General features: G+C 48.8%; 1 protein-coding gene across 1 annotated transcript in view; it reads right to left on the bottom strand.

Moving 5' to 3' along the window:
• The window catches only part of LOC144148482 (uncharacterized), a 32,358-nt gene extending 8,645 nt beyond the window's left edge, over positions 1-23,713 (bottom strand). Inside the window, exons 1-4 of the mRNA XM_077680016.1 lie at positions 23,700-23,713; positions 20,770-20,881; positions 14,296-14,643; positions 3,911-4,612 (exon numbers count right to left, since the gene is read on the bottom strand). Coding sequence (XP_077536142.1) covers positions 3,911-4,612; positions 14,296-14,643; positions 20,770-20,881; positions 23,700-23,713 — 1,176 coding nt within the window. The remainder of the gene's footprint in view (positions 1-3,910; positions 4,613-14,295; positions 14,644-20,769; positions 20,882-23,699) is intronic.
• Positions 23,714-24,096: the final 383 nt, after the last annotated feature.

Here is a 24,096-nt window from a genome sequence, read left to right as displayed (position 1 = left end):
AAGCGATCACTTTCTACCGTAACAAAAGTAAGCCAGGTGTAAATACGGTCAAAAACAAAGCAACGGCGGAGTGCTGAGTATGCTAGCGCCACCTGGGAGGTTTGACGGCGAGCAAGGCTGCAGAGCCGAATGGCTCAGTGGACCTTCGTTCGCATACGCGCCGTTATGACTTCATATTAGACGTCACCAAAACACACGATTTGGCGGGAGAATCGAAATTTTAACCTAAATTGGTTAATTTCTCATGAATGCGGCATCATTTGCTGCCGCGCAAGCGCTGGGGACACTATAAAACACGAAATCTTTGGAATAAAACAAACTTGTACTTTGTCTCCATGGCTTCTTTAAACAGTGTAGGTGATCCCTAACATTCTTATGAGGTGAGAACATTGCATAGTGCCAGCGATTGATCCTGGAAAGGTGAAAATGGCGAAATGCAGCAGCGGCGGCGCTTATATTATACGACGCGTTGTTGCACCGCAGGATCAAAATACGAGCCTTAGACGAGACAGTGCCTCCTGGTGAATCACGGGTGACGCAGCGCACAAGCCCAAGCCCAGCGACGTGTTTCTATACGTCAGCTTCAAACAATGGGGTCTTTTATTTGTCTTTTATTTCCCGCAAATGGCGCCACTTCAACCAGGCAGCACCTCTCTCATAGGCACAATCAGCATAACGCCAATGCAGTATTTACTGACGCCGCTCTCGATGGATTTCGTCTGGCCTTGGCCTGGTACAAACCCTCGACCAGAGAAGCCAGACATTACGTCTGCACACTGGACCACGCAACACCTACACAAGCAGAACTTTGGCTATCTGGACAGCTCTAAGGGACAACACCGGGCCTTCCGTCCTACATACACATTCATTTGAGGCACTACGTAGCATTGAGGACCCCCCAAAAAAAGAGGACGCCACTGCTCAACGCAACCGCCAGATACTCCAGCACAAGCAGAGGAATGACATTGGCGCTAGGGTCACCTGGTCGCCGGGACACGTCGGGGATCGCGGGGGTGGTAACGAGGTGGCACATGGTCTTGCCACCTCACAATCTGGAGGTCTACCTGTTCATCTCCAGCCTCTCCTGCTCGGATCTCCCGACCTCTGCGACCACCCCTACACGGGCTCGCCGCCAGGCAGTCACTTCGAAATGGCGCAGGTACGACGCTACCTCCGGTTTCTTCACCGGGAGTAATTAAAAAGCATCACCCCTCCACAAGTCTTTAAGGATTTACCCCTCAGCCGATCACAAGAAATATTTATCAACAAAGCACTTGCCAACACGACCACTACAGCTCATATCATCCATAAATGGCAGACACTTGCTGTCCGGAAGAAGGGCATTGGCACCGCTGCCCCCTGCACATGCACCTTCTGTCACACTGTGTGTGAAGCAAACATGGAACATCTTGTTCTGCACTGCTCCGCTTTTGATATTCATAGACTGAACCATAGTGTTTTTTCAAAATTCAGATATAGAAGCATTACGGGACATCCTTGAACATCCTCAACACCTGGTGACCTTAGCCCAGTTTGGCGTTGCGAGTGGCCTGGCGAGCGTGATTTAGTGGGCGTCTACCTCCCTCCCCATTCCCCCTCTTCCCCCTCCAGCGACCTTCGGTTCTATAGTTCATCTCACAAGCTAGCTGCAGCACTGTGGAGGCGACATTGTTGTCCCCCTCAGGGCGCCTAACTCACCGCGAAGGAAGCGACAAAAGGCGCCGGGGCCGTGGGGTGCCACTTGCCGAGAGGGGAGAAGGGAGTGTCCTTTCAGGACCCCCTTCACGGCGGATTAGGCGCCCTCAGTGGGCGCACTATTGATAACAATGTAGCCTCCACAGTGCTGCAGCTAGCTTGTGAGATGAACTATAGAATTTATCATCATCATTTCCGACGCACGCGCTGTGAAGCCACGGGTTGCGGAGACCTCTTTTAGGGGCGAGGCTCCTTAGGGGCTCGGGCTGTTGGCGTCTCATGTCGTCGTCGTAACCGTCGTCTCGTGTAGTCACGGTATGAGAACACCGGGACACTCGTTTACGCCTCACGCTAGAACGCTTCGTGCTTCAAAGACAAGACTTTTGCAGCAAAGCTGTATACCTCTACCTCCCAACGGTTTTATTTCCGTTGGCAAAAACGCCAAGGCGCCGAGAATGCACTGCATGCTTCGCCCCTCCCCAAGTTTCACATTAGTGGAGGTGGCCCGGGATTTTTTCGTCGCCATTGTTTATCCTTTTAGCAGCCTTTCATTTAAATTGCAGTGCGTGGAACGTCGCGTACTGCGTGGTGCCCCAGTAGAGTAGTGGTTATGTCCCTTGGGTTCGAACGCCGTCCCTGCCACATTCTAGCAAGCCACTCGTGAGATGGCGTCAATTCCGAGAAACATTTGCGAGCACAGCTGGCGAGCGCACTGGAAACACACAAATAAACCTAGTAATACTCTCGTTACAAAGCACCCTAAGCACTGGCCAAAGCTCTACATCGAAGCTGTGTGGCGTAACTCCGTTTCTAGCAGTGGACAGCGCGCTGCTCCGAAAACGCTTGCTGCAGGAACAAGATCAGATGGAGGGTTCCCCTTTTTTCATGTGACAGGTACCCAGTTCTGTTCATTCCTACAGCGATCTACCGAAACAATGCGGCTCAAGTTATTCTTGAAGTCGGCGAGAAAAGTTAGTTTTAACGAATGCAAAGTTAAAAAAGCCAGCTTTTCCCATCATCATGGCTCTTACTGTCATTACTGAATCTTTATCATGACTCTTCCATTACCCGAACAAGCAGAGCCCGGAACCACCTTCCCACGGCCACGCCTTTATCACGGACATTAATTTCAAGGTCAACCATCAAGAATTGCTTTAAATCTATTGTTGGCACAAGTTTTGTTTTTGTTAAGCCCACTCCTTTCTGTCTGTCTGCACACGCGTGTGCGTGTGTGTGTGTGTGTGTGTGTGTGTGTGTGTCTGTGTGACTGTCTCTGTGTGTCTGTGCGTGTGCGCGTGTGCGTTGTGTGTGTGTGCGTGCGTGTATGTGTGTGTGTGCGCGTGCGTGTGCATGAGTTGTATATGCCAGATTCTAACAAACCGGCCCAAGAAGTTTCTTCGGACCAACCATTAAAAACGCACAAAAAGTAAAATGACCTCAGAAATGGTTCAGGCTTCGACGAAAAGAACAAAAAAAGGTAACCAAACCCCCTTTCAGTGCAGCAAATCTAGAGTGCCGTTTTGCAATATATTCCTTCCTATTCTGACTCGTCTAGTCGACAACATGTTGTACCAGTACATTATGGACGCGCAATAACGCGCCAGCAATGTAAGTCTCAACGTAGCGCGTTTTAAGTGCAATGCACTTCTTAAGCGACCCTGAACCTGCGTCCACCGGCGATGTCCGCGCACGTGGAGATGGGCGCGCGCAGCCTGGCCGCTGACATGGCACATACCCACGTGGGGGATTGGCCAGGAATCTCCTCGTCTTCCTTGGCAACGGGGGGAGATGGGCGCGCGCTGCCTGGCCGCTGACATGGCACATACCCACGTGGGGGATTGGCCAAGAATCGGGCGTGAGAAGGGCTAATGCACCTGCTTAAAGGAGTACTGACACGAAATTTCAAAGCTGATCTCCGCTCTAGCAATCAAGTACAACGACAACACAAATAGGTGTCTGTGAATAAATGCATCTTTCTTTGTAGTTGTGTGTGTGTGTGTGATCTCTCTTTCGCGAACATTACCGAACCGCGCAAATTCAACTCGTGCGCATTCGCACTTCCACATTCTTCCCCTCGGGGAAATGCGGGGAATTTTTTTTAAAAAGGCAGCTTTTCTTGACGCCCCTAACAACGCAAACAGACATTATTTGCGCTCGAGTCGAAATTAAATGGTCGCCACTATTTCTAAATCACGTAACGAAAGAAATCACTCACCTGCACGGTACACCAGGAAATGAAAAGGTGCATCTTGGCGTTTCCAAGTGTTTGCCATAGCTCTAGGAAGGTGTCGACGTAATCAGGGTTCACCGTCCGGAACTGAAGTGCCGAAGGCGATCCAATGTCGTTCACGCCGGACCTCCGAAACGTCTCTGCCCATTTGGCAGGGGAGAGTCCCAGTGTGGAATTGTCCAAGATGTTTTTGCGTTCGGCTGGAGGTATTACTTCGGGTTTGTAGTAGGCCCGTCTGAGTGGGATGACCGCCGCGTCCTCAACCTCGGTCACGTTATCAAATAACATCTTGTCATCAATTTTTTCGAGACCGTCAATCGACAACGGCAGCATACTCTTGCAAAGGACGTCGAAATAGCTTCTACGATCTTGCAAATTCGTAGAATCGAAAGTCTTGTTGAGTATGTCGATTATGGTCCTGCCGGCGTTCAGGAGCACCGTCCTAGATGCCTTCGGAGAAGGCCGCCGCCATAGCGCCACGACTCGAAATATGACGTCCCATCCCAACTTGAGTGAGGTCGCCACAATCACGTGCGGGATGTCGATATTGGGCGGGCGATAGGACCACGTTATCCCGGCGTCCTGCAGGTCTTGCCTGACTGCAGCCAGTTGGTCGAGCTTTCCCTGGAGCACGGCGTCGCAGCTCCGGTAGAGCGCCAATCCACGCTGTGCGCTGTCTTGGCCGATCTTCGGAAAAATAGATCGAATTGAAAGAAGGCATGACGAGCAAAGGAAATCAAAATTCACATACAATCACGCCTTAACCTCCAACCTTTTTTACTGAACAAGCAATTCATTTCCAACGCTCTGCCCTTGCCTCCCGGTTAAAAATTGACGTTCCAAAACCTTTTACTAGCCAAGTACCATGGCACTGTTGCAGATTGAGCTGCAAACACCTGTTTGCTGTCAGGTGCACCGAAGAGATTTCGTAACTCCTCATTGTAATCACCGTTAGCCCTCTGATGGCCGTTAAAGGTCGAAGTTTTCACCACATTCTCCAATCGCTCCCAAAAATCTTCCTCCGAACTTCATCAAGAAATTTGATTACGACACCCCTAAACCGACGTTTTTTCTTCTGCTTTTCTTTTGACGTTTCATAGCTAACGTATAGCTCACTTGGTTCACCGGTTGTAACTTGTCCGCACACCGTTAACTGTCGAAGCCCCTGCATATGTTGTCATTACAGTATAAGGTGCCGACTACACCAGTCTGTTCTTAATCTATAACCGTCCCATCTTATCCCTAAACGCTACTGTAATCACTTTTCGTTCAATATAACGTACAGACGACGTCTTCTTTAAAATTTGTGCCTCAAAAATTACCGTGGCACGTAGAGGCTTCGTCAACCTACATATGGTGCGCTAAAAGGATATTCACATCGTTGCTTGATCAAATGTTGGTACAGCCACGAACTAGTGGAGCTAGAAACGCCAGTGTTAATGTTTATGTATGCGGACATATTGAAATTTAGTTATGTATTCAGTGCCGTTAGGTTAAACGTGTGGTGAGAGATCGAAGCCTGTTATGGCACAAACCGGACCGCGCAAGCTGCTATACTTGCAACATCGCTTAAGTACTTCTTGAGAGCTGTTTTGATTCTATGAAGTAAATTTGTCGTAGTACTCTACTATTGCTATAAAATAGCTCGCTACAGGGCACACTGGCACTGAAAGCACCCTGCTTTCAACTCTTTTCGGCATCTGAAATTCTTTTCGAAGGGGATCAACGATCCTGCCAGCTTTTTGATTAAGTGGCCTCAAGGAACTCTCGTCGCATGTTCAAGTATATACACTTGCGTCCGAATGTCATTCGAGCCGAATGTCATTTGACTCAAATGAGAGGCTTCAAATACCATTCAGAAATTGCCGTGCTCCACTGCAATTTCGATGACAATTGGAAGCTTTAACAACCACTCGCCGTGCTGCATGGCGCTGCTGCTGTCGAGTGCTGTTTTTACACAATAATGCAACAATCAAATTTAGCGGCAGTCTTTGGCATTGAAATAATATAAAATTATCAATAACGCAAGCTTTGACGCGATTTTTGTTGAATTCTGAATCGCGATCGTGGTTTTTTGTGCTGTCTGACCACACTGGTTTGTCTTACTCGCGGTGGTGCTGAGCGTACGGAATTATTACATCTCGATATCACGATTTAAGTGAAAGAGAAGTAAACAAAGCCCCAAAATTAAGAATATTTTGTTTGTTTTAAGTGCGCCAGTAATGTATTTGTTTATGCTGACTTCGAACGCTGTGCGCGAGAGTGCTAGAAATGCATTTGAGAGCCCAAATGTCTCTCTGCGTGCTCATTCGGCTCGCATGTCATGTGAGCCGAATGACATTGCGAAACCAAGTGGAGCAGCACAACTTCGCATTTGAGTCACGTGACATTTGGTTCAAATGACGTCCGGACTAGTGTAGCAGGGGTATAAGATAACTTTGGTACTGGCCTAAAAAATACCATCCCTTCCTATACTCGGTTACAACTCAAGAACGGCACCACCTCATTTAGTGTATCACTCCGCCAAAGCGCCGGACCCGTGACGTCAGTGCGCGCGCGTTTTGAAGGGGGTTTGCCATGAATGCGTGATATCGTCTGCCTTGTCTCGCGCAGTTTGTTTGTCGTCACTGGAGTCGTTTATAAGCATATTAAGTCCAAAAAATCACGGAAACGGCTCACGCCATGTTCAAAATATTCCAAGTAACGCCCTACTTGCGCCGCGCGGAGAAACATCCGGCTACGGAGATGAGGCACAGCGGCAACTTCCGGTGCCGTTCTTAAGTTGTCGCCGAGTATAGTGCGTCCAACCTTCGCTAATAGTGCGTCCAATCTATCGTCAAACTTTCAAAGACCCATCTCGCAAACGAAGAAGGAACCCATGCGACGATATTTCGCGCACTCCTCCTTCACGATCGATGCGTGTATTGCCTTATCTAAAAGCATTCCTTTTTACCGATTATGAAGCAACTGTTTTGACACAATGGAAGCCCGGTTTCACGCATGCGCCATGTGTCCACAGACCTTATCAGAGGTTTTCGGTCGACCAACCGGTCTATGGGGAAATACATTACTTTTTTTGACAGAGCGACATCGATCCCAATAAGAAAACGTTTTATGCGAAATCACTGCTGGACTAGCAAACCGGATTTTGCCTTTCTTGTTACCAAGGCATTTGTACGCGTGTGAAAAGAGACATTCGAGACTATTGCCTCTCGCCAAGGATGAATAACCGCTGAGAGGAGCTGTATTCCATCTGCCACGATGTACGTGTCCGTTTGCCTCATAGAGCTTCCACGGATCCCCACGCAGCAAGAAATCTCTGGACATCCCGCGCATTTTGAACGCTGCTACGTAAGCCTTTTCAGAAAAAAATACAATGAAATCGAGCTGCTGAAACTTGAAGCCTGGCGATATTTCAAACACTGCTGCAATCACCGTCAAATTGTTCTCCATCCACATTTTGTCGCCCACCGCCAACGGAATTCGCAACGCCCAGAAAGTCCATCCGAAATTTTGCATGCGCATCATTTTGCCTTGACAAGAGGGAAATTCAGTGGCAAACAGTAGACTGGAGCCGTGCAGGACAGGACCCATTGGAAGTCAATGGGAGAGGTCTTCGCCCTGCAGTGAGCCTGAGTAGGCTGTTGATGATGACCATTTTCAAGTCTGTTTTGCTTGCGCGCTTTTACTGAGGTCCGTTTTACCTGGGTGGCTTCGCCTATCCTCCGAGGCAAACAAATCTATGATCGTAACAAGCTCGGAACGCTGTGTTGTATGGGTGGTTTCCTAGATTCCGGTGGTTCCGCCAGGAGTCAGTACGTGCCTCACAGGTTATCTCTGCCTCCTCGTAAATGGCAACATTATGTAGCAAAGCGCGGTTCCCTAGCTTTTATGTTAACACGCCAGGTGTCAGCCCAATTCGTCACTGGTTATTGCGGAAAGGGAAGTAAGTTTGAGCAACCTTGATTGGAAAATATTTGGTTGATCCCTCTTTCATAGGAATCTGCAAAACACGAAAGTGAAAGGGGCCTTCACAGGAGCAGTTGAATGTTGAAGGAATTTCCTTCTTGTGCGAAGGGTTCGCGAGCCTGACCCCGCCATATCTCTATGCGCCAGACGAAGTGACACCGCCACGCAAGAAACAAAAAACAGGGCCCGGGGGGGGGGGGGGGGGGGGGGGGGGGGGGGGCCTCAATTCACGCGCATCCCCCGTACACGAAGGCGCCGGCATCGAGGCGCCAACTGTCGGCGCTCATTAGCGTCATGATGCGCTACTTTGCTTCGCCTCTTCTAGACGGCGCGCACTAACTGAATGAGTCATAGGGAGAGACATAAGGCGCGTTTGTAGCATATGCTCACGTGCACGTCTCGGTTCGTAGCGCAGTGGGAAGAGCGCCACGTACCACCCGTCGCGGTCAGTGAGTCATGGGATCGAAACCTGGCGCCGCCGCGTCAATGGCACTTTTTCTGGCGACGTCACTTCCTTGACAGATATCACGTCACCAAAATATTTGTATAGCCGGGCTTAAAACACTATCGTGATAAAAAGCAGAGCAAAAGGTTTCCCCCGAACAGAAGTGAGCCCCGCGGAATATCAATGCAGCTGATAAACCTGCTTGAAGCTAAAAGAAGGACATCGCTTATGAGGGCAATAGATAAGATGACACAAACCAAACAAATACCGGAAGATTGGCCAGAAAGTAGGATGAATATAACATATAAAGGCGGAGGCAAACAAAGCCAGTATTGATTCATACAGACCACTCACAGTATACGTCAGTGGTGTATAGATTCGTAATGCAGGCGACAAAATAAGAAATTCAAGCATGGATGGAAGAAAATGGAATCCTTGGGGAACTGCAGAATGGATTTAGACAAGACAGGTGATTGGATGATAATTTGTCCGAGATAACACAGTGTATTGAAATTGCGAAAGTGCAGAATATACCATTATGGATTACGTTCTGGGACAATAAAAGGGCGTATGACAACGTAAACAGAGAACTGCTGTGGAGAATGCTGAAACTCCAGGGATTAGATGACGAGATTATAGTTCCTTATAGCGATCTATAAAGATAATAGAGTGCGGCTAACATGGGAAGGGCATCAATGCGCACAGCAGGTCAACACTCATCGGGTACTGAAACAAGGATGCCCTTTGAGCCCAATCTGTTTATGATTTACATGGCAGGGTTAGAAACTAGAAGAAAGTCAATTACGGCTCATCCTGACGCATATGTTGCAAGGCGAAGTGGTACAACAGCGTATCCCGGGAATGTTATACGCAGACGACATTGTTCTTTTAGCTGCTAACCAGATCAATATGCAACGGCTCATAAATATTAACGGTCAGGAAGCCACCGACCTCGGGTTAAATTTTAGCGCAGAAAAATAGGGAATAACGGTTTTCAATGACGCTACCACTAACCCAGTGTATATCCAGCAAGGCGAATTACCCACAGTCAAGGAATATAAATATTTGGGAGTGTGGATAAACGAAGGGGATAACTAAAGGACTCACGAGGGTAAGGGAAACCGAAACGCAGCGACAGTGTGGCATAGAGCTCTGTGGGGGTATAACAAATACAGTGTGTTGCGACGATAATTGGAACACTTTAAAAATTTTCCTGAGCGATACGCCGCTCTGTTCGCGCTCAAACTTTACACAAAGGTCGCATTTTGTGGTCTATTTTCTTTGACACCGGGAACAACAACGGTACTTACCTGTTTATTCTGAAAATAAATAAAAACGATTTTCGCCTATGGGAAAATGGCGGCGATTTGGACGTGCGAGCCCGAAAACCGGGTTTTCTGATCGTCTGTTTCTAGGTGCATTTTCTGATCGTCTGCTGAACCATTTGGCTCCTTACGTGAATCCCAAACATGCGTTTCACTCTGCAGGTGGTTCCGTCGTTCCAGCATCAACTTGCGCTGGCTCGCACGTCCAAATCAGCGGCCATTTTCCCATAGGCGAAAATCGTTTTTATTTATTTTCAGAATACACAGGTAAGTACCGTTGTTGTTTCCGGTGTCAAAGAAAATAGACCACAAAATGCGACCTTTGTGTGAAGTTTGAGCGCGAACAGAGCGGCGTATCGCTCAGGAAAAAAAATTAAGGTGTTCCAATTATCGTCGCAACACCCTGAAGTAGTGAGAGGAATGTGGAAAGGAGTAATGGTTTTAGGTCTCATTTGAGAATTGCTTAATATCAGACGCTCTAGCAGGACTTGAAGTGAAGCAGAGGACGGTATGCCATTTGGCCTTAGGAGCGCATGGAAAAACAACGAAACAGTGCAGAGAGATGTGGGCTGGGCGTCGTTTGAAGTTCGAGAAGCGCAGAGTAAAATATGTTTTGAGAGGAGGTTGATAGCAATGGATCAATGTAGGTGAACAGCTGAAGTTTTTAGGTACCTATACCTGAAAGTGTGGACACGCAGTGGCTACAGGAAGACTATATGAGGCCAACGATGAAATATGGAAAGAACAGTGGGGAATCCAAGACAGCCAAGGTAGCTAAAAAAGAGGCAAGGCAGACAGAAACGAATAAATGGAGAGAAAAAAATGGAAGGTAAACTTCGTTAGAGGTGTACAGGGCTGAGAAATTGGACATCAGAAAGGAAAATTTCTACGATAATTCCAAAGGCAGTGCTTTGCTTTTTGAGGCTAGAGCAGTTGCTTGCGAACTAAGAGTTTCTTGGGGAAGTATTCACAAAATGATGGGGTATGCGTGGGCTGCGGAAAATAAACAAACTATGCGGCACATAGTGTTAGAATGCGAGGGTATCCACCCAAATCTAGAGGGACGTATTCGGCTCACGGCTCAAATCGAATGACGGTCGGGGCACAAATCGTATGACACTTGGGGCGCAACTTTGATGTCATTTGGAGTCCCCGTACTCCGCACCCTCGCCATCATCCACGGGGTGGAGATGCATGCCATTTTTTTGGTTTATTTGTTTTCTTGGCGCGAATACACGACGCAAAAGTTTTTCGATGTACGGTACGCGAGGAGCTTCGCTTGAAATAAACACTTCCTACATACGTCTTAAAGGGCTGCACGCATATATGCAGACCGTGCACTTCGCAGAAACGATATGAGGAACACCGGTCCTGCTCGATCTACAGGTCCTCATTTTTGTAACGGTTGCACCTAACGAATTGATTGATTGATTGATTGATTGATTGATTGATTGATTGATTGATTGATTGATTGATTGATTGATTGATTTATTGATTGATTGATTGATTGATTGAATGGGTTTAACGCGCTGACGCTGCACAGGCGATGAGGTGCACCGTAGTAGAGGGCTCCGGATTAATTTCGACCACCTGGGGATCAAAACGTGCGCCGAAATCTCGAACACGCGGTCGTTTTCCCTTTTTGCTTCCATCAGAAAGCACCTAACGAACGTCGCCATGCCCCGTTTCTGTTTATACGCGAATCATACCTTGCGAAACCCTGAAATTTCTTAGCCCAAAATTTTCCCCGTGTCTATAATTGTTGTTTTTGACTTGCCTTTTTGAGATCAACCTTTCCTGCCAAGTATTTTCGGCGGCAGTTGCGAAGCGCTCCTGTTACAGCGTCGTAAACGCAAAGTGCCCATGCACATGATTTTTGTCACATAGATGTGAATATAATTCAGCGCAAAGGAACCATTCCGCACATTTGAGGCGGGAAAGAATACATCAATCGACATTACACAGTCCTTATGAAAAATTCACGTTCAAGTATTTCCCAAGAAAACAAATGAATGACACGGGTGAAAATTTAGCGCAGAAAGAATGTGAGGTAGAAGTTTAGAGAAAAGAAAATGCAAGAACGAGAGTGTAGTTAGATCTATGGGCTTGAGCGAAGTCAAACAATACTACTAGCGGGTGGGTTAAACCACATGTATCTATCTGGTTAACTTTCTTCGGTATAGTTGCATTTGAGAAAAACCAGTAATGAAAACTATGCACATATGTGGTTGCGTCTCTGCAAATAACGGAGATGGACACTGACGTTTCCACCAGTCCTGCCTGGTGAAATTTCTGCGCTGATTCTGCATCCCTCCCTCCCTCCCTCCCTCCCTCCCTCCCCCCCTCTCTCTCTCTCTCTCTCTCTCTCTCTCTCTCTCTCTCTCTCTCTCTCTCTCTCTCTCTCTCTCTCTCTCTCTCTCTCTCTCTCTCTCTCTCTCTCTCTCTCTCTCTCTCTCCCCACTCTTTTCCTCCTCACATACTGTATTTTCACGATTCTAACGCACCCCGGATTGTAACGCGCAGGTAAGTTTACGAAAGAAAATTCGAAAAACGTTACTGCACTCTGATTCTACCGCACAGATTTAAATTTGGATTTAGGGAGGAGTTCGTGTCCATTGCCATGCTGCTGGCTGCCTTGAAGTCGGTTTCGGTTTTCAACCCGATTGTAACGCGCACATAAATATGAAGGCTAATTTTAGCAAAAATGGGTGCGATTTAAAATAGTGGAAATACGGCACTCCCATGGGAGTACGAGTTAAGTCGTGGTGGCGCCCTTCATGTTCCGCCCTTCATGAACTTCTATTCTTATTACCGTCTCCTTAAAGGGACCCTGAAACACTTCCAATAGACGCTTTCACTTTTTCCTTCGCGCCTGGAAGCACTGCGAAAGCCATAGTTATTGCCAGCACGGAGCGGCACTGCGTGATTTGCTCGTCGCAGCAGATACGCCTTCCGTCTCTGCTTCGCTCTTGTGGCTTTTTTTTTTTTTTTTTACGTGGCTGTCGAATGCGTTCATTGCTGTGCAACTGAAGGAAAGGCGGCCAATAGCCGCTACACCGCTGTAATGACGTAATTCCAGCGGCCGAAGAACGCTTATACCGGGAAAGACAAAAATCATTTGAGCAAAATTCTGAGTTATTTGATGGCCATAGAGCAGTAATTTTTGGGTGAGGTACTTTCCGGACCCCTAATCTAAGTGCAGTAACTAGAACTTGGATATCTCGAAATATCGGTTGAATGGAAACATTTCTTCGCCGTGAATTTACCTCCCGTAGGCGCCATGTATTTGCCCCCCTTTATTTCGAAAAGTTTTTTCGAGGTACCGCGGATATCTCGAAATGTTGGCAGAGGACACGAGGCGCAGTCCGCTAAAGACAGCTGATAAGGTCTCCTTTCTAACGCTTAACTCCCACTACGCGGCGAACGCGGTGGTGAACGGAAAATTTCGCTGTACGAGGCCATTGTTCCCGTTACTGGAATGCTAGCCGACCGGCGCGTATTCATCGTTGAGAGAGCAGTGGACGATGCAGCTGATCACGAGGACGAAGAGGAGCCTCGAGAAGTGCCTACAGCGGCAGAAACGACAAAGACGCTGCGCCTGGTTCGCAACAAGTTATAATGAAGCGGTGGCGACCAACAATTGATGCGATGCATTGAGCAGCTCGAGAACGCTTTTCTAGGGCCAGATTCGAACACGAAACAGGCGAGCATCAATCACCCAGTTCATACTTCAGCAATAACAAAAATTCTTTTTTCCTACGAACAGTTCTGCCTCTTTAAAGCTCCACTGTGAAGTAGAGCGTTTGTTCCCAGCATTGGCTGTTACTTCAGTGACCTGGTTACAAAATTTTCCGCATTTCGCTTAACTACAAACTCCGCTTATCCCGAAATTTTCAGCGGATTTTACGACGGCGAGTTAACGAAGGAAGACCGTACTTGATGTGCTGGTTGACTACGCTTTGCAAGCATTAAGATTTGGAAAAAAGATCTGAAAAGTGTTTCAGGGTCCTTTTAATCTCATGCCCTTATCCTCTCCCGTTTTCATCTCTGTCCAACCTACCTTCCTCCTGATCCTGACACGTGACTCTCCCCCCTTAACTATCCCCTTCCTCCCACTCCCCATTTCCCTCCCCTCCACCCCCACCTGTCTCCTCGCACCCACCCGTCTTCCGCAACCCTCTCTCTCCCTCCTCTCCCTCCCCCCGGTACTGGCCATGCCCTAGTTCATCCATCATTGGTCACCTTAAACACGCATGACGTATGGGTTGACCATATTCGTTGGTTACCAGCGGGCCTATGGCAACGGCTAGACCACGTGACCCGGAAGGAAGCTTCAAGAGAAGGCCGAGTAAAAGAGGGGCAAGCGGAGGAAAGAGTGTGAGAGAGGGGGCAAGGGGAACACAAAGAAGAGGAGGGCAGGCTAATTTTGTCCTTGTTTTGATCAATGACCTCTCGTACAACAACAGCATTATCTCACGACAATGTCGGTATAGTGTTATTACTTGACGCTTTTTTACCGAGCCTGTTTAGGCCGGTTGTATTGAGAAGAGCACACAATGGCAGTAGCTTCAATTTGCTGCAACTGCGTTTTACCGTGGCCAAGAAAGAGCAGACGACCGTGCGGAACGTACCTTAGGCAAGTTCGCCTGGCCCGGGTCGCGTTTCGTTATACTGTCGATAGCGCTCTTCACGACGAGCACGGGGAGACTCAGCTTGTTGCCGCGGTGCCAGCCGTTGCACACGAACTGCGTAAAGCTGTGGCACGGATTCACCGACGCGTTCAGCGTATCGCGGAGGAGCCCCGCGTACTTCACGCAGCTCTGCGACCGGCACACGTCCTGGCCGGAGTCGCGGCCAGGCATGGAAGCAAGCAGCAGAACGCAGCAGCCGAGGATGACGACGACGGCCACGACGATGCCGAGAACGAGCAGCCGCGGATTCTGCCTCCAGAGTCGGCGTAGGGCCTCCCCTCTGGACGCCTGCGGCGCGTGCGAATCACGGTTCGGCCTGATCAGTTTGGCTGAACGACCACCCGAGATGGCCAAGAGAGAAGCGCAGTCTCTTTATGAATTCGAAGAGAGCGCGAGGCTGCCACGTTCGGTAACTTGCACACTCCCCCTTGGTAGATGCACTCAACAGAGTCATTGAACCCTGCATTCTCCACGGCAAAGGTACAAACCCTCGCTGTTTGTCGGACTGGCGGGTAACCAATTTTGTCAGACGACAATGTTATCTGATAACATCGTCGTCTTATAACTTATAACTATGTCGTCTAATAACTTTAAGATAACTCATTATTCTGGCCAATGCACTACGACTGGCAGTGGCGGTCTGCAACGGTCCCTGCGCTTTCAGTCGCATGGTGTGGGAGTGTCAGCTACACCCAGCGCTTTCCCCGCTTTCTAACTTCTTGGTTGAGCGGTGGGAGGGAGAACTGGCAGGCGTAGCGTCGAAGAAAAGCTTCGGCTGATCCACGGGCCTGAAAATATTGGACGCTACAATGTGGTCCTGAACATTGGCCGCTTGACTGATTTCGTCTAATAAAGTGTATTTTTTCACTCGGGCAGCCGGCAAGGACCAGAGCATCCTGGAATAGAGGACGCACCCACAAGGCTGGTACCACAGCACCACCATTCATTGACGAACTCGATCTATCTCTCTATCTCCACCCACCCATCCATCCATCCATCCATCCATCCATCCATCCATCCATCCATCCATCCATCCATCCATCCAACCCACCCATCCATCCAACCCATCCATCCACCCACCCACCCACCCACCCATCCATCCATCCATCCATCCATCCATCCATCCATCCATCCATCCATCCATCCATCCATCCATCCATCCATCCATCCATCCATCCATCCATCCATCCGTCTAGCTATCAATCTATGTAGCCATCTCTCTCTCTCTCTCTCTCTCTCTCTCTCTCTCTCTCTCTCTCTCTCTCCTTTGTGCTACTCATGTGTGAACAGTTACCTTGTATTTTTTAGCAGCACCATCTAATGCAGAAATAAAACAATTCGTCGCCTTTTGCGCTGTATACTCATGCTGGGTAAAACGTAGTGATAAGATAAAGAGTTAATGGCGCATTAACCTCCTAGAAAAAACACAGGCCAGTAGAACTATAGTTACCGAATTTTCAGATCATCGAGAAAAATTTACAGTATGCAATGAAAAATACGGCTTTTCAGTAGCCTTCATGAAAGGACTATTTGGAAACTTCCTCTACGTCCCCGTCTCTCAATGCATGTATTTTATCATTGTAAGGTATGTTAGCCTAATTCGCATTAAAGATTAACGTACTCCATAAGTGCGTGTAATGGGTTTTGTGGTACTGGGAGAATTTTTCCATTACTTTGTTGATGGCATGACTGCGATATAAGCTATTGTTGAGGAGATCTATCGCAAATTTTTCCCGTACCCAAGGTATTTAGAGTTCCAGGGTTGCCTATCACCTCAGTAAATAACTTGTATACAACAGAGTGCGGCTGACGCATTTATACCTCCTAAGATATGAATGTCTTGAAAATTAGAACTCTTTTGGCGTTTTTACAGGCCAGTAACGCATTCAAAATTCGAAGAAATATTGATATTATCCCAAATTTTCTCAGTACAATAAATGCCTCCTACACTGCTTAAAGGGACACTGAAGTGAATTTGTCAAGCTCCTGTTTTTGCTTGCACTGCGTAGACTGGCTCAAACACACTTTTCATCGTTCAACCGGTCGACAAGGCGGTATTTATTTTATAAAGCCAAAGAAGAAAAACTACCATGCGCGGTCTGCGGCGGCCGCACCAACTAAAGCAGTGACGTCCATATGTGGTGCTACGTGATTGGACTATGTCCAAGACTATACAACTAAACCAGTTTCGTTTTCGGTTATGCGAAACAACATGCTTGGTATCCGACGTTATCGTTGGCTGGGCATTCTCGATGTCTCAGTAATCGGCATACCACGCTTCGGCCGTGTTGTCGGCTGTAAAATGCCTCCCAGGACGGCTTGGAATCGTTACAATCACTAGCCGAGGCGTACGCAGTGGATGAACGACCTCCGCGTCACCGGAAGCGCTCAAAAGTGATTCATTATTCCCGCACTTTTGGAGCTTGCCTGGCTCGTGCCTCTATCTTAAGAGTCGTGTTCGCACCAAGCGAAGGGTCAGCTGATTCGGGACTGCGCCCGCAAGCAGTCGGTGCTTATGGCAACACTACGTCAACGAGAACTAGCCAGCGCGTCAGTGTCAGTCTGCACGCGTTCTGCGAACTTGCTCGTGGAGCAATCCACGTTACAGAGCAAAAATGGTGAATTCAGTGCAGAAAACATCGCCCAAAACATAAATAAATCAACTTAAAAAAATAAACATGCGCTATGGAGGATTAGAACTTGCAAATTATAAAACAACGCACCGGCTCAAGACCACTCTGCTATAAGACAACGCTGCTAGGGGCGGGAATATACAGCATATAATGTATAGCCACTTTATAATTTTATTTAGTTTTAATATTCCAAGTAAATTAGATGCCTATTTTTTTAATAGCGCTCCTGCAGTAAGCGGCCCCCAAATTTTAGACGAGAAAGCGTTCGCAGGTGTGTGGTCGTGCATGCTGACCGCTGTGGTAGTTCACCCAGAGCAAAAAGTTCTTTCTGCAGATTGGTTTTACGACGATGAAAGTTTTGGTTAATTTTAATTAATTTGTACCTATATTAACTTCGGTGATTCTTCTTCCGCCTTCAATTGGCCTTGTATTTTCTATAGCAGACCAGACAGCGAAGCGTCGCATGCGCGCTTGTGTGAGCGACTTGGAGAGAAAAGTAAGCGTTCGGTAGCCCTCAAAACTCGATAGAATTTTTATAGGTTTATTCTTTGCTATTTTGTGGGTGCGCACGCAATAAAACTCGCTTTAACCAATATTAACAACCTCTCTAATTGGAGTTGCTCCTTCGTTTTTGACACTCAATTGATTCGTTCATTCGTACGTTATATTTAACAAGTTTCCTTTCAAGGTTCTGTTGCTTTCACAGATGCAGCTCATTCTGCATTAAGTGATCGTTCAGTAGGCTTTCACACTCTTATTAACGCCGCCGATTTGTTGTGAAGGCGTAAGTATAAACTTTTGTGCCTGGCATCTTGCAAGCTCGGTTTGCTTCTTCGTACTATAGTTTCACCGTTTGCTTCCCAACGCCAGCCTGCTGGTATACCTTGGTCAGCCTTGTTACCACTGCTCATGACGTTGCCCTTCTTGACATTCGTGTTGACCCCGACCACAATCACATTTCGCGTTTGATGAGACATGTAATACTTCCGCCTTCACGTACTAAAATGGCGGAGTTTAGACAAATGAGCCTAGCAACGCACGTCGACACAGAGGCAAGCGTGTGACTTCAAAGTTGGAAGTTTCAGTTGCAAATTTATTTCAAAAGTACTTCGCCCGCCTCATGCGATTAGTCGCCGTTGACTTCTTGTTGGCGCGATGCTGCCGAGGCTAAAGGATCGAACGCTTGATTTAGCGCCCATGCGGTTGGGCCTTAAAGGGGTCCTGAAATACCTTCCGCCGATGCATGGATGTACATGTACCAAAATAAAGCAATGTATTTGCAATCTCATCCCGCAAGAATTTTGTTAAAGCGATGAGTATTAGCTGAGAAATCGTAAATCAAAAACCGCGCATTATCGTCGCTCCGCGTTTCCTCCTCCTTTCGACTTACTCTCCGCTGTTGACGGCGCGCGAGCTTTGCCTCCCATGATGCTGCGCTCCGCAGCGGTGACGTACTTCCGCTATTGCGCTGCTACTGTCGTCTGCTACGGGCAAGCTTTATTGACACCATGAATTCCGCACTTCGCTCAAGGCTGGAAAACCGAACGAAAAATCTGCCCGCATGTGTGCGGCGGCCTCGCCTTGCCCTTTCGCGGTGTTTGTTGGTGCAGTTGCTATCGGTGGCACGTGACTTTTTATCGGCGGCGAACTCGCAGCCGTACGGGGAAGATCGTGCGCTCGTTCCCTTTGATGCACCGACACTGTTTATCCAAAAAGTGCCGTATCAGATGTGGCCCCGCTGGTGCCGGGTCTTATTTTGCGGCGGTCGTAATTCCTGCCGGCGGCATGTGAAAAAGACATTTTAAATCGATACAGAACCCGTGCACAAAACCCTTCAATCATGTGACCAGTTGAGCTTGGGGCGACGCGTGGTGGAGAGCGGCAACGTTGGCAAAGCATGCTCCACCGCGGCTCTGAGCTTTCTAGCGCTGGAGCGAGCGCCACTTCTTTGAGAATCTCAAACATCGGTTGCCTTGACAACAAGGCACAAACCACTGTAGAACTCAGTTATGGTTGCGTGTTTCCGGTTCAGCTCGGGGCCCCACCTCGCGACATGTGGGCACTGCAGGCGTACCACCCACTCCCATTGGGAAGTGCGAGATGCGTTTGACATTACAGGAGGCGATGGTGTGAGTGCGTTGTGGACGTCTTTGTTTCGCGATGCAATGCGACGTTGTGCTTCTGCGGGTGGATAGTGCTTCCCATGGTCTGGGTTATCTTTCTCGAGTGACGTACGACTCAACTTCGCATGGGGTATGTGCAGTGTGCGTGGCTAGAAGGCATCTCGGCTTGTGCGCCGGAGTTAAGTGACTTGCTGTTCGTCCCCGCAAACCGCGCGCGAGGTGAGTGCCGAATTTACGACGGGCAGGAGGAGGCAACCCATCGTCTTTCAATCGCGGTTCAGACTTGCAACGCATGTTGTGACATTGTGTTCGTTCGAAACCCATCTCTGGATTGTTTTGAAGTAGAATAAAATGTATGCGTCAAACCCGGGCATTCGGCTCAGGGCGTTCTCTGCGATTGCACGAAAGAAGTGCCACGGGGCTTCAACGCTTTCTTTACGGAACGTACTCAGGTAAGGGAATATCCATGTCGTGTTATGGCCGTGCTGCATTTAATACAAACGGTTAAACGTTTGTTTACACTTGTTTCGTTTGTCGTAAAATGTCCAAGCACTCCGGCACTCCGCCGGCAGATCAGCCGGCGAGCCGACGCTGAGCAGACGACTCATCTCTTTGCCGGAAGTGCGTTAAAAAGCCGCCCAATAGCAGGATGTCTAGCTCATGACGAACATCTGGGAATCGATGATGTAGACATGTGAAGATGGCGGCGTCCAAAAACACGAAGGAAAGGGTGAGAAAAAAGCGACAAACTTTGCAACAAAAGTGCGAGCTTTCCGCTGCGCGTAAAAGAGTAATACTTGGCACAGATGACGTTGACGACCCAATCTAACGATTGCGCTAGTTCATTTAGTGTGCTCAAAACGCCTTTCAGGGCCCCTTTAACGTTTCCAACGGAGCAATATTTAGCGACACACCAAAAGGTCAAGCTTGAACCACTATATCACGTTTCAGAGTATCGGCACTCTTTTCTTTCGTTGTTGTATGCCGCCGACAGCAGCCATTGGTCGAACCGCGTCACGTGATATTTGTTTACCCCAGACATACCCATGAGCGCTGGCATTTTGGTGTGTCTGTGTTGGCGCGCGCGCGCTCTTCGATAAGTCGTGATTTTCGGAGCGCAGTGCGGCTGTATGACACGTTGAGAGTGAGTTTTTACGCCACCTGACAGAGTAGCGATGGCGTGCTGCTCTGTACTGGGCTGTTTAACCCGGCGGGAAAGTGGAAAACACCTGCATCGCTTCCCGCTGGGAGAGAACGACAGTGGCCTATAGAGTAACCTATAGCCACTTATAAAAGCGTAGCTTAAGTAGTAACCTAGAGCCACTAAACAAGTTACGCTAGCGTAACCGAGCCTGACCCCATCACACCGGCGCGCTGTCTAAATCTTCGAGAAGTAAACACAGCTCACATGGTTGCCAAGCAGCGCCCGGACCAATTCCGCCTGTCAATGTCAGCCGCAATGGGGCGCGTAAAGCTGGCCATTATGGTGTCAAACACCAAAATGGCTGCCGCCATGCGTCAGTGTCGTTACTCTTAAGCGTATACCTTATTTAGTGGTTCTAGGTCAAGCCTTAGAAGAGGGAGAACTTGTGGTCCCCCTACGCCAACTGTAAAATTGTGAGGAGGGTTTGACCCATTGCACGGTAATGTTTTCTTACCGGCTCATCGGCCGTACGAGTGGTTAGGCCGCGGTGCTGATCCGTGTCTACCTGGGAAGGCATCTGGTGCGACTGCGGGTCTGCCGCGGCGCTGACCGGAGCTCCGGAAGACCTGCGCCAGTAAACGAGAAGGGTTATTAGGCGCGCTGCGATTAGGTTTCCACTTTGAACGTTCAACATTACCCAAACTGCGTATAATTGCGTATGCAAGGCCATGGCGCCCAAATCCGTCTGATGCATACGATCAAGTTTCCTTGTAAACAGGCACGGCAAGTGTGAGTTGGGTGGTGTCCAATACTTGCCTATACGCACCAGCTCGTTTCTGGAACCGCAGAGTGAATTACAAATACAATTCAGAGAAGTTTGCACTCACGCGCAAGACTTGAATGCGAAACTGTTGTAGGTGAACATTTCCGACCACATCGTTGTTTATTTGCGTAGTTGTGCTAGTAATCGTAGTGATACGCATCGAAGAGGTCGTCGCCTTCTTCGCGGCTGGTAGTGGATGCAATGTCATCGTCAGCATTGTAGACTTCCACCGGCCTTCATGATCGACTAGAGGGAGCGGCGCCGGGAGCTGAAGGGGCGCACTCGTAGCCATGTCTCCAGCAATCCGTAATGGCTTCTAGAGAATGCGGCGGCCGCGGTGACCTCTCCCAAACAGGGTGTCTTTTAGACGCGCTGCCGCGCGCGAGGATTCTTCTACGGTACCGAACGCATGCGCACTACGACACGAGGGCGAACGAATGAGTGGCGTACGCTGTCACGTGTCTTTCTCGCACCGAGCAAGTGTTCCCACGATTACGGCGAACGCTGGAGTTCTTTTTTCTTTTCTTTTTTTTTTCGGCCAATCTTGGCTAATATCCTTTAGTGGGTATGGTTGATTGTAGGGTTTAACGCGCCGACGCAACGCAGGCGATGAGACGCGCCGTATAGTGGAGGGCTACGGATTAATTTTGACCACCTGGGGATCTTTAACGTGCGCCGAAATCTCGTGCACACGGGCGTTTTTGCTTTTCGTCTCCGCCAGAAAAGCGGCCGCCGCGGCCGGGAATCGAACCAGCGACCTCGTGCTCAGCAGCGCAACGCCTTAGCCACTGAGTGGGTATGCACTCGGGGAGTTTTTCGCAACATGAGAATTACGGCCACTGACAGCTTCGCTGTTAAAAATTGGGGCGATCATGGGATGTGTTTAGGTGCGATTAGCCGTGGAAATTGAATGATTTTAGGGGCGAAGCCCCTTAATGGTGTCGGGCTGTCGTTGTCTCATGTAGTCACGGTACTAACACAGTACTAACACACGGGGACACTCGTTTTCCAACGCCTCGCGCTAGAACGCTTCGTGCTTCAGAGACACGACACTTTTACAGTGAAGATGTATACCTGTACCACCCAGCGTTTTCATATCCGTGGGCAAAAACGCCAAGGCTTAAGACGCCGAGCGTTCAGCATCGAAACCGCATTATGGATGATAAGGTGCCTATGAACAATGGGACCCCACCCCCTCCCCCCATGTGTTCCTAAGATTTTTTGCAGATTATCTGTAAAGGCTAGGCAGGACATAGTGACACCAGCCAAGCGCAAGTGACAAACCTGCCGAGACGACGAGAAACATTTTATACCTCCAGTCTCGAAATTCCGTCTCGAATTCCGTTTCGAAATTGTCTTCAAACGCCAGGTTTTCTCCTTTAAGCTCATGCCGTGCGGCAAGAGAGACAATTTTTTTTAATACGCTTATACACTGCATGCTTCACCAATCCCCAGGTTTCACGCTTTTGGAGATGGTCCGCGATTTTTTAGAGCACAGACTTTAGTTTTCAGTTTAATCAGCTACATTAACGTTCAAATCCGCCCAAGCTAGGTTTGAAGAGGATAATTAAGCTTTGCATCGGGTTACTCGGAAGAGCGCCATTCTGAGTTCCATTAAAGCAGTCGCTATAACAGCTGACGGCCATTGTACGTCGGCATGTATACGGGAACATTTCTACCGCGGAAGCGTCTAATTGCGCACGCTCGCAGGGATGTCCAGCCCAACGATTAACTAATAACCAGTAAAAAACACCCGGCTAGTCCTGAGGCAAGTACGAACCGCGTGTGTTCATCCGCCGGAACGTTCGGCGACAAAATGTTAGCACATTCAGCACCTGTCAGAAACGAAGGTAAAACACACGAACACTGGTGGTGAACACGCAATGCACAACCGAAACTGAGGCTGAGCTTCATCCAACGCACCTGATAAGTACATCTACGTTTAATGTTGGTACTTATTGTATATGCTTATAAGATGGTTGAATGAAGTTCAGCCCCAGGTGTCGTTGTGCATTGCGCGTTCACCACCAAGCTTCGCGTATTGAATTTCTCGGTAAGGAAAGGAAAGTTTCATTCTGTTACGAGAACGCTCACGATTACGCTCACTAGCGCGTGCCCGCCTAACCGCCTGCTCTTCGGCCGAACGCGTATCGCCCGTGGACTGCCCATAGACCTGCGAACGTGAATTCAGGTCATCATCATCACCATCAGGGCTGCTTAAGGTGGGCTTTTAAGGGCTTTTAAGGTGTATGGCGTTTAGCATGCGCACATCGCACGTTCAAGATAGTTACTTCAAGCTTCGCTTGAAAACTAAGCAGTAGTAAATGTCCGTTAAATGCGCGAGCCGCTCTTTGAACACCGAGCCTCCTTAAGACCAGCTTTACTACTACGCGCGCATGCGCCGCTCGGAAGACATTTAAAGGAAAGCTTTACTATTCTCGTCGAGTAGCTTCGCCGTGGCGGAGAATTTGACCTTCATTTGACCGAAGATGCGCCGGGCCCTTGACAACGCATAGCGTGACTCGCCGGGCTGAACTCTGCCGAGGGCGCGTTCGCCGCCGCCGCCGCTGCCGGCTTGGCGCATGCGCTCTTCGCTGAACCACGTGACCTGCCGCGCGCACGTGAGCTTGGCCATGGATGAGAGCGAGGCCGCCCCGTCTTCTCTAAGCGTTGAGCGGGAGCTGGAGGCTTCGAGCCATCGTCGGCAACCGGCATCTGATCCCCCCGCGGATTTCGCCCAGCGAGCTGCTTCACTGGAGAGGGTCCGGAATGCCAAGAGCGCGAAGCTACCGCCGGAGACCGAGGAAGAGCGAGCCGTTCGGCTCGGAACACGGCAAAAGCGGGACCACTATCGTCGACAAAGGCAGGCTTTGGACGAATAGTATTATTACAGCTAAATCAAAGGCTTGTCAAGTGATTGATTGCCCGTCTGCGTGGGCCTTGATAGTAGCGGTGTTTATCGAGTTGCGTCCTCGAGGTTGATTTTGCAAACTTGGTTCGATCATGCGCAGTGCTTTT

The sequence above is a fragment of the Haemaphysalis longicornis genome, unplaced genomic scaffold (genome assembly GCF_048455015.1).
Source record: "Haemaphysalis longicornis isolate Haplotype H1 unplaced genomic scaffold, Haemaphysalis longicornis Haplotype H1 scaffold_8, whole genome shotgun sequence".
Lineage (NCBI taxonomy): Eukaryota > Metazoa > Arthropoda > Arachnida > Ixodida > Ixodidae > Haemaphysalis > Haemaphysalis longicornis.
Note: the sequence above shows the minus strand (reverse complement) of the source record. Positions and strands in the feature narration are given on the sequence as shown.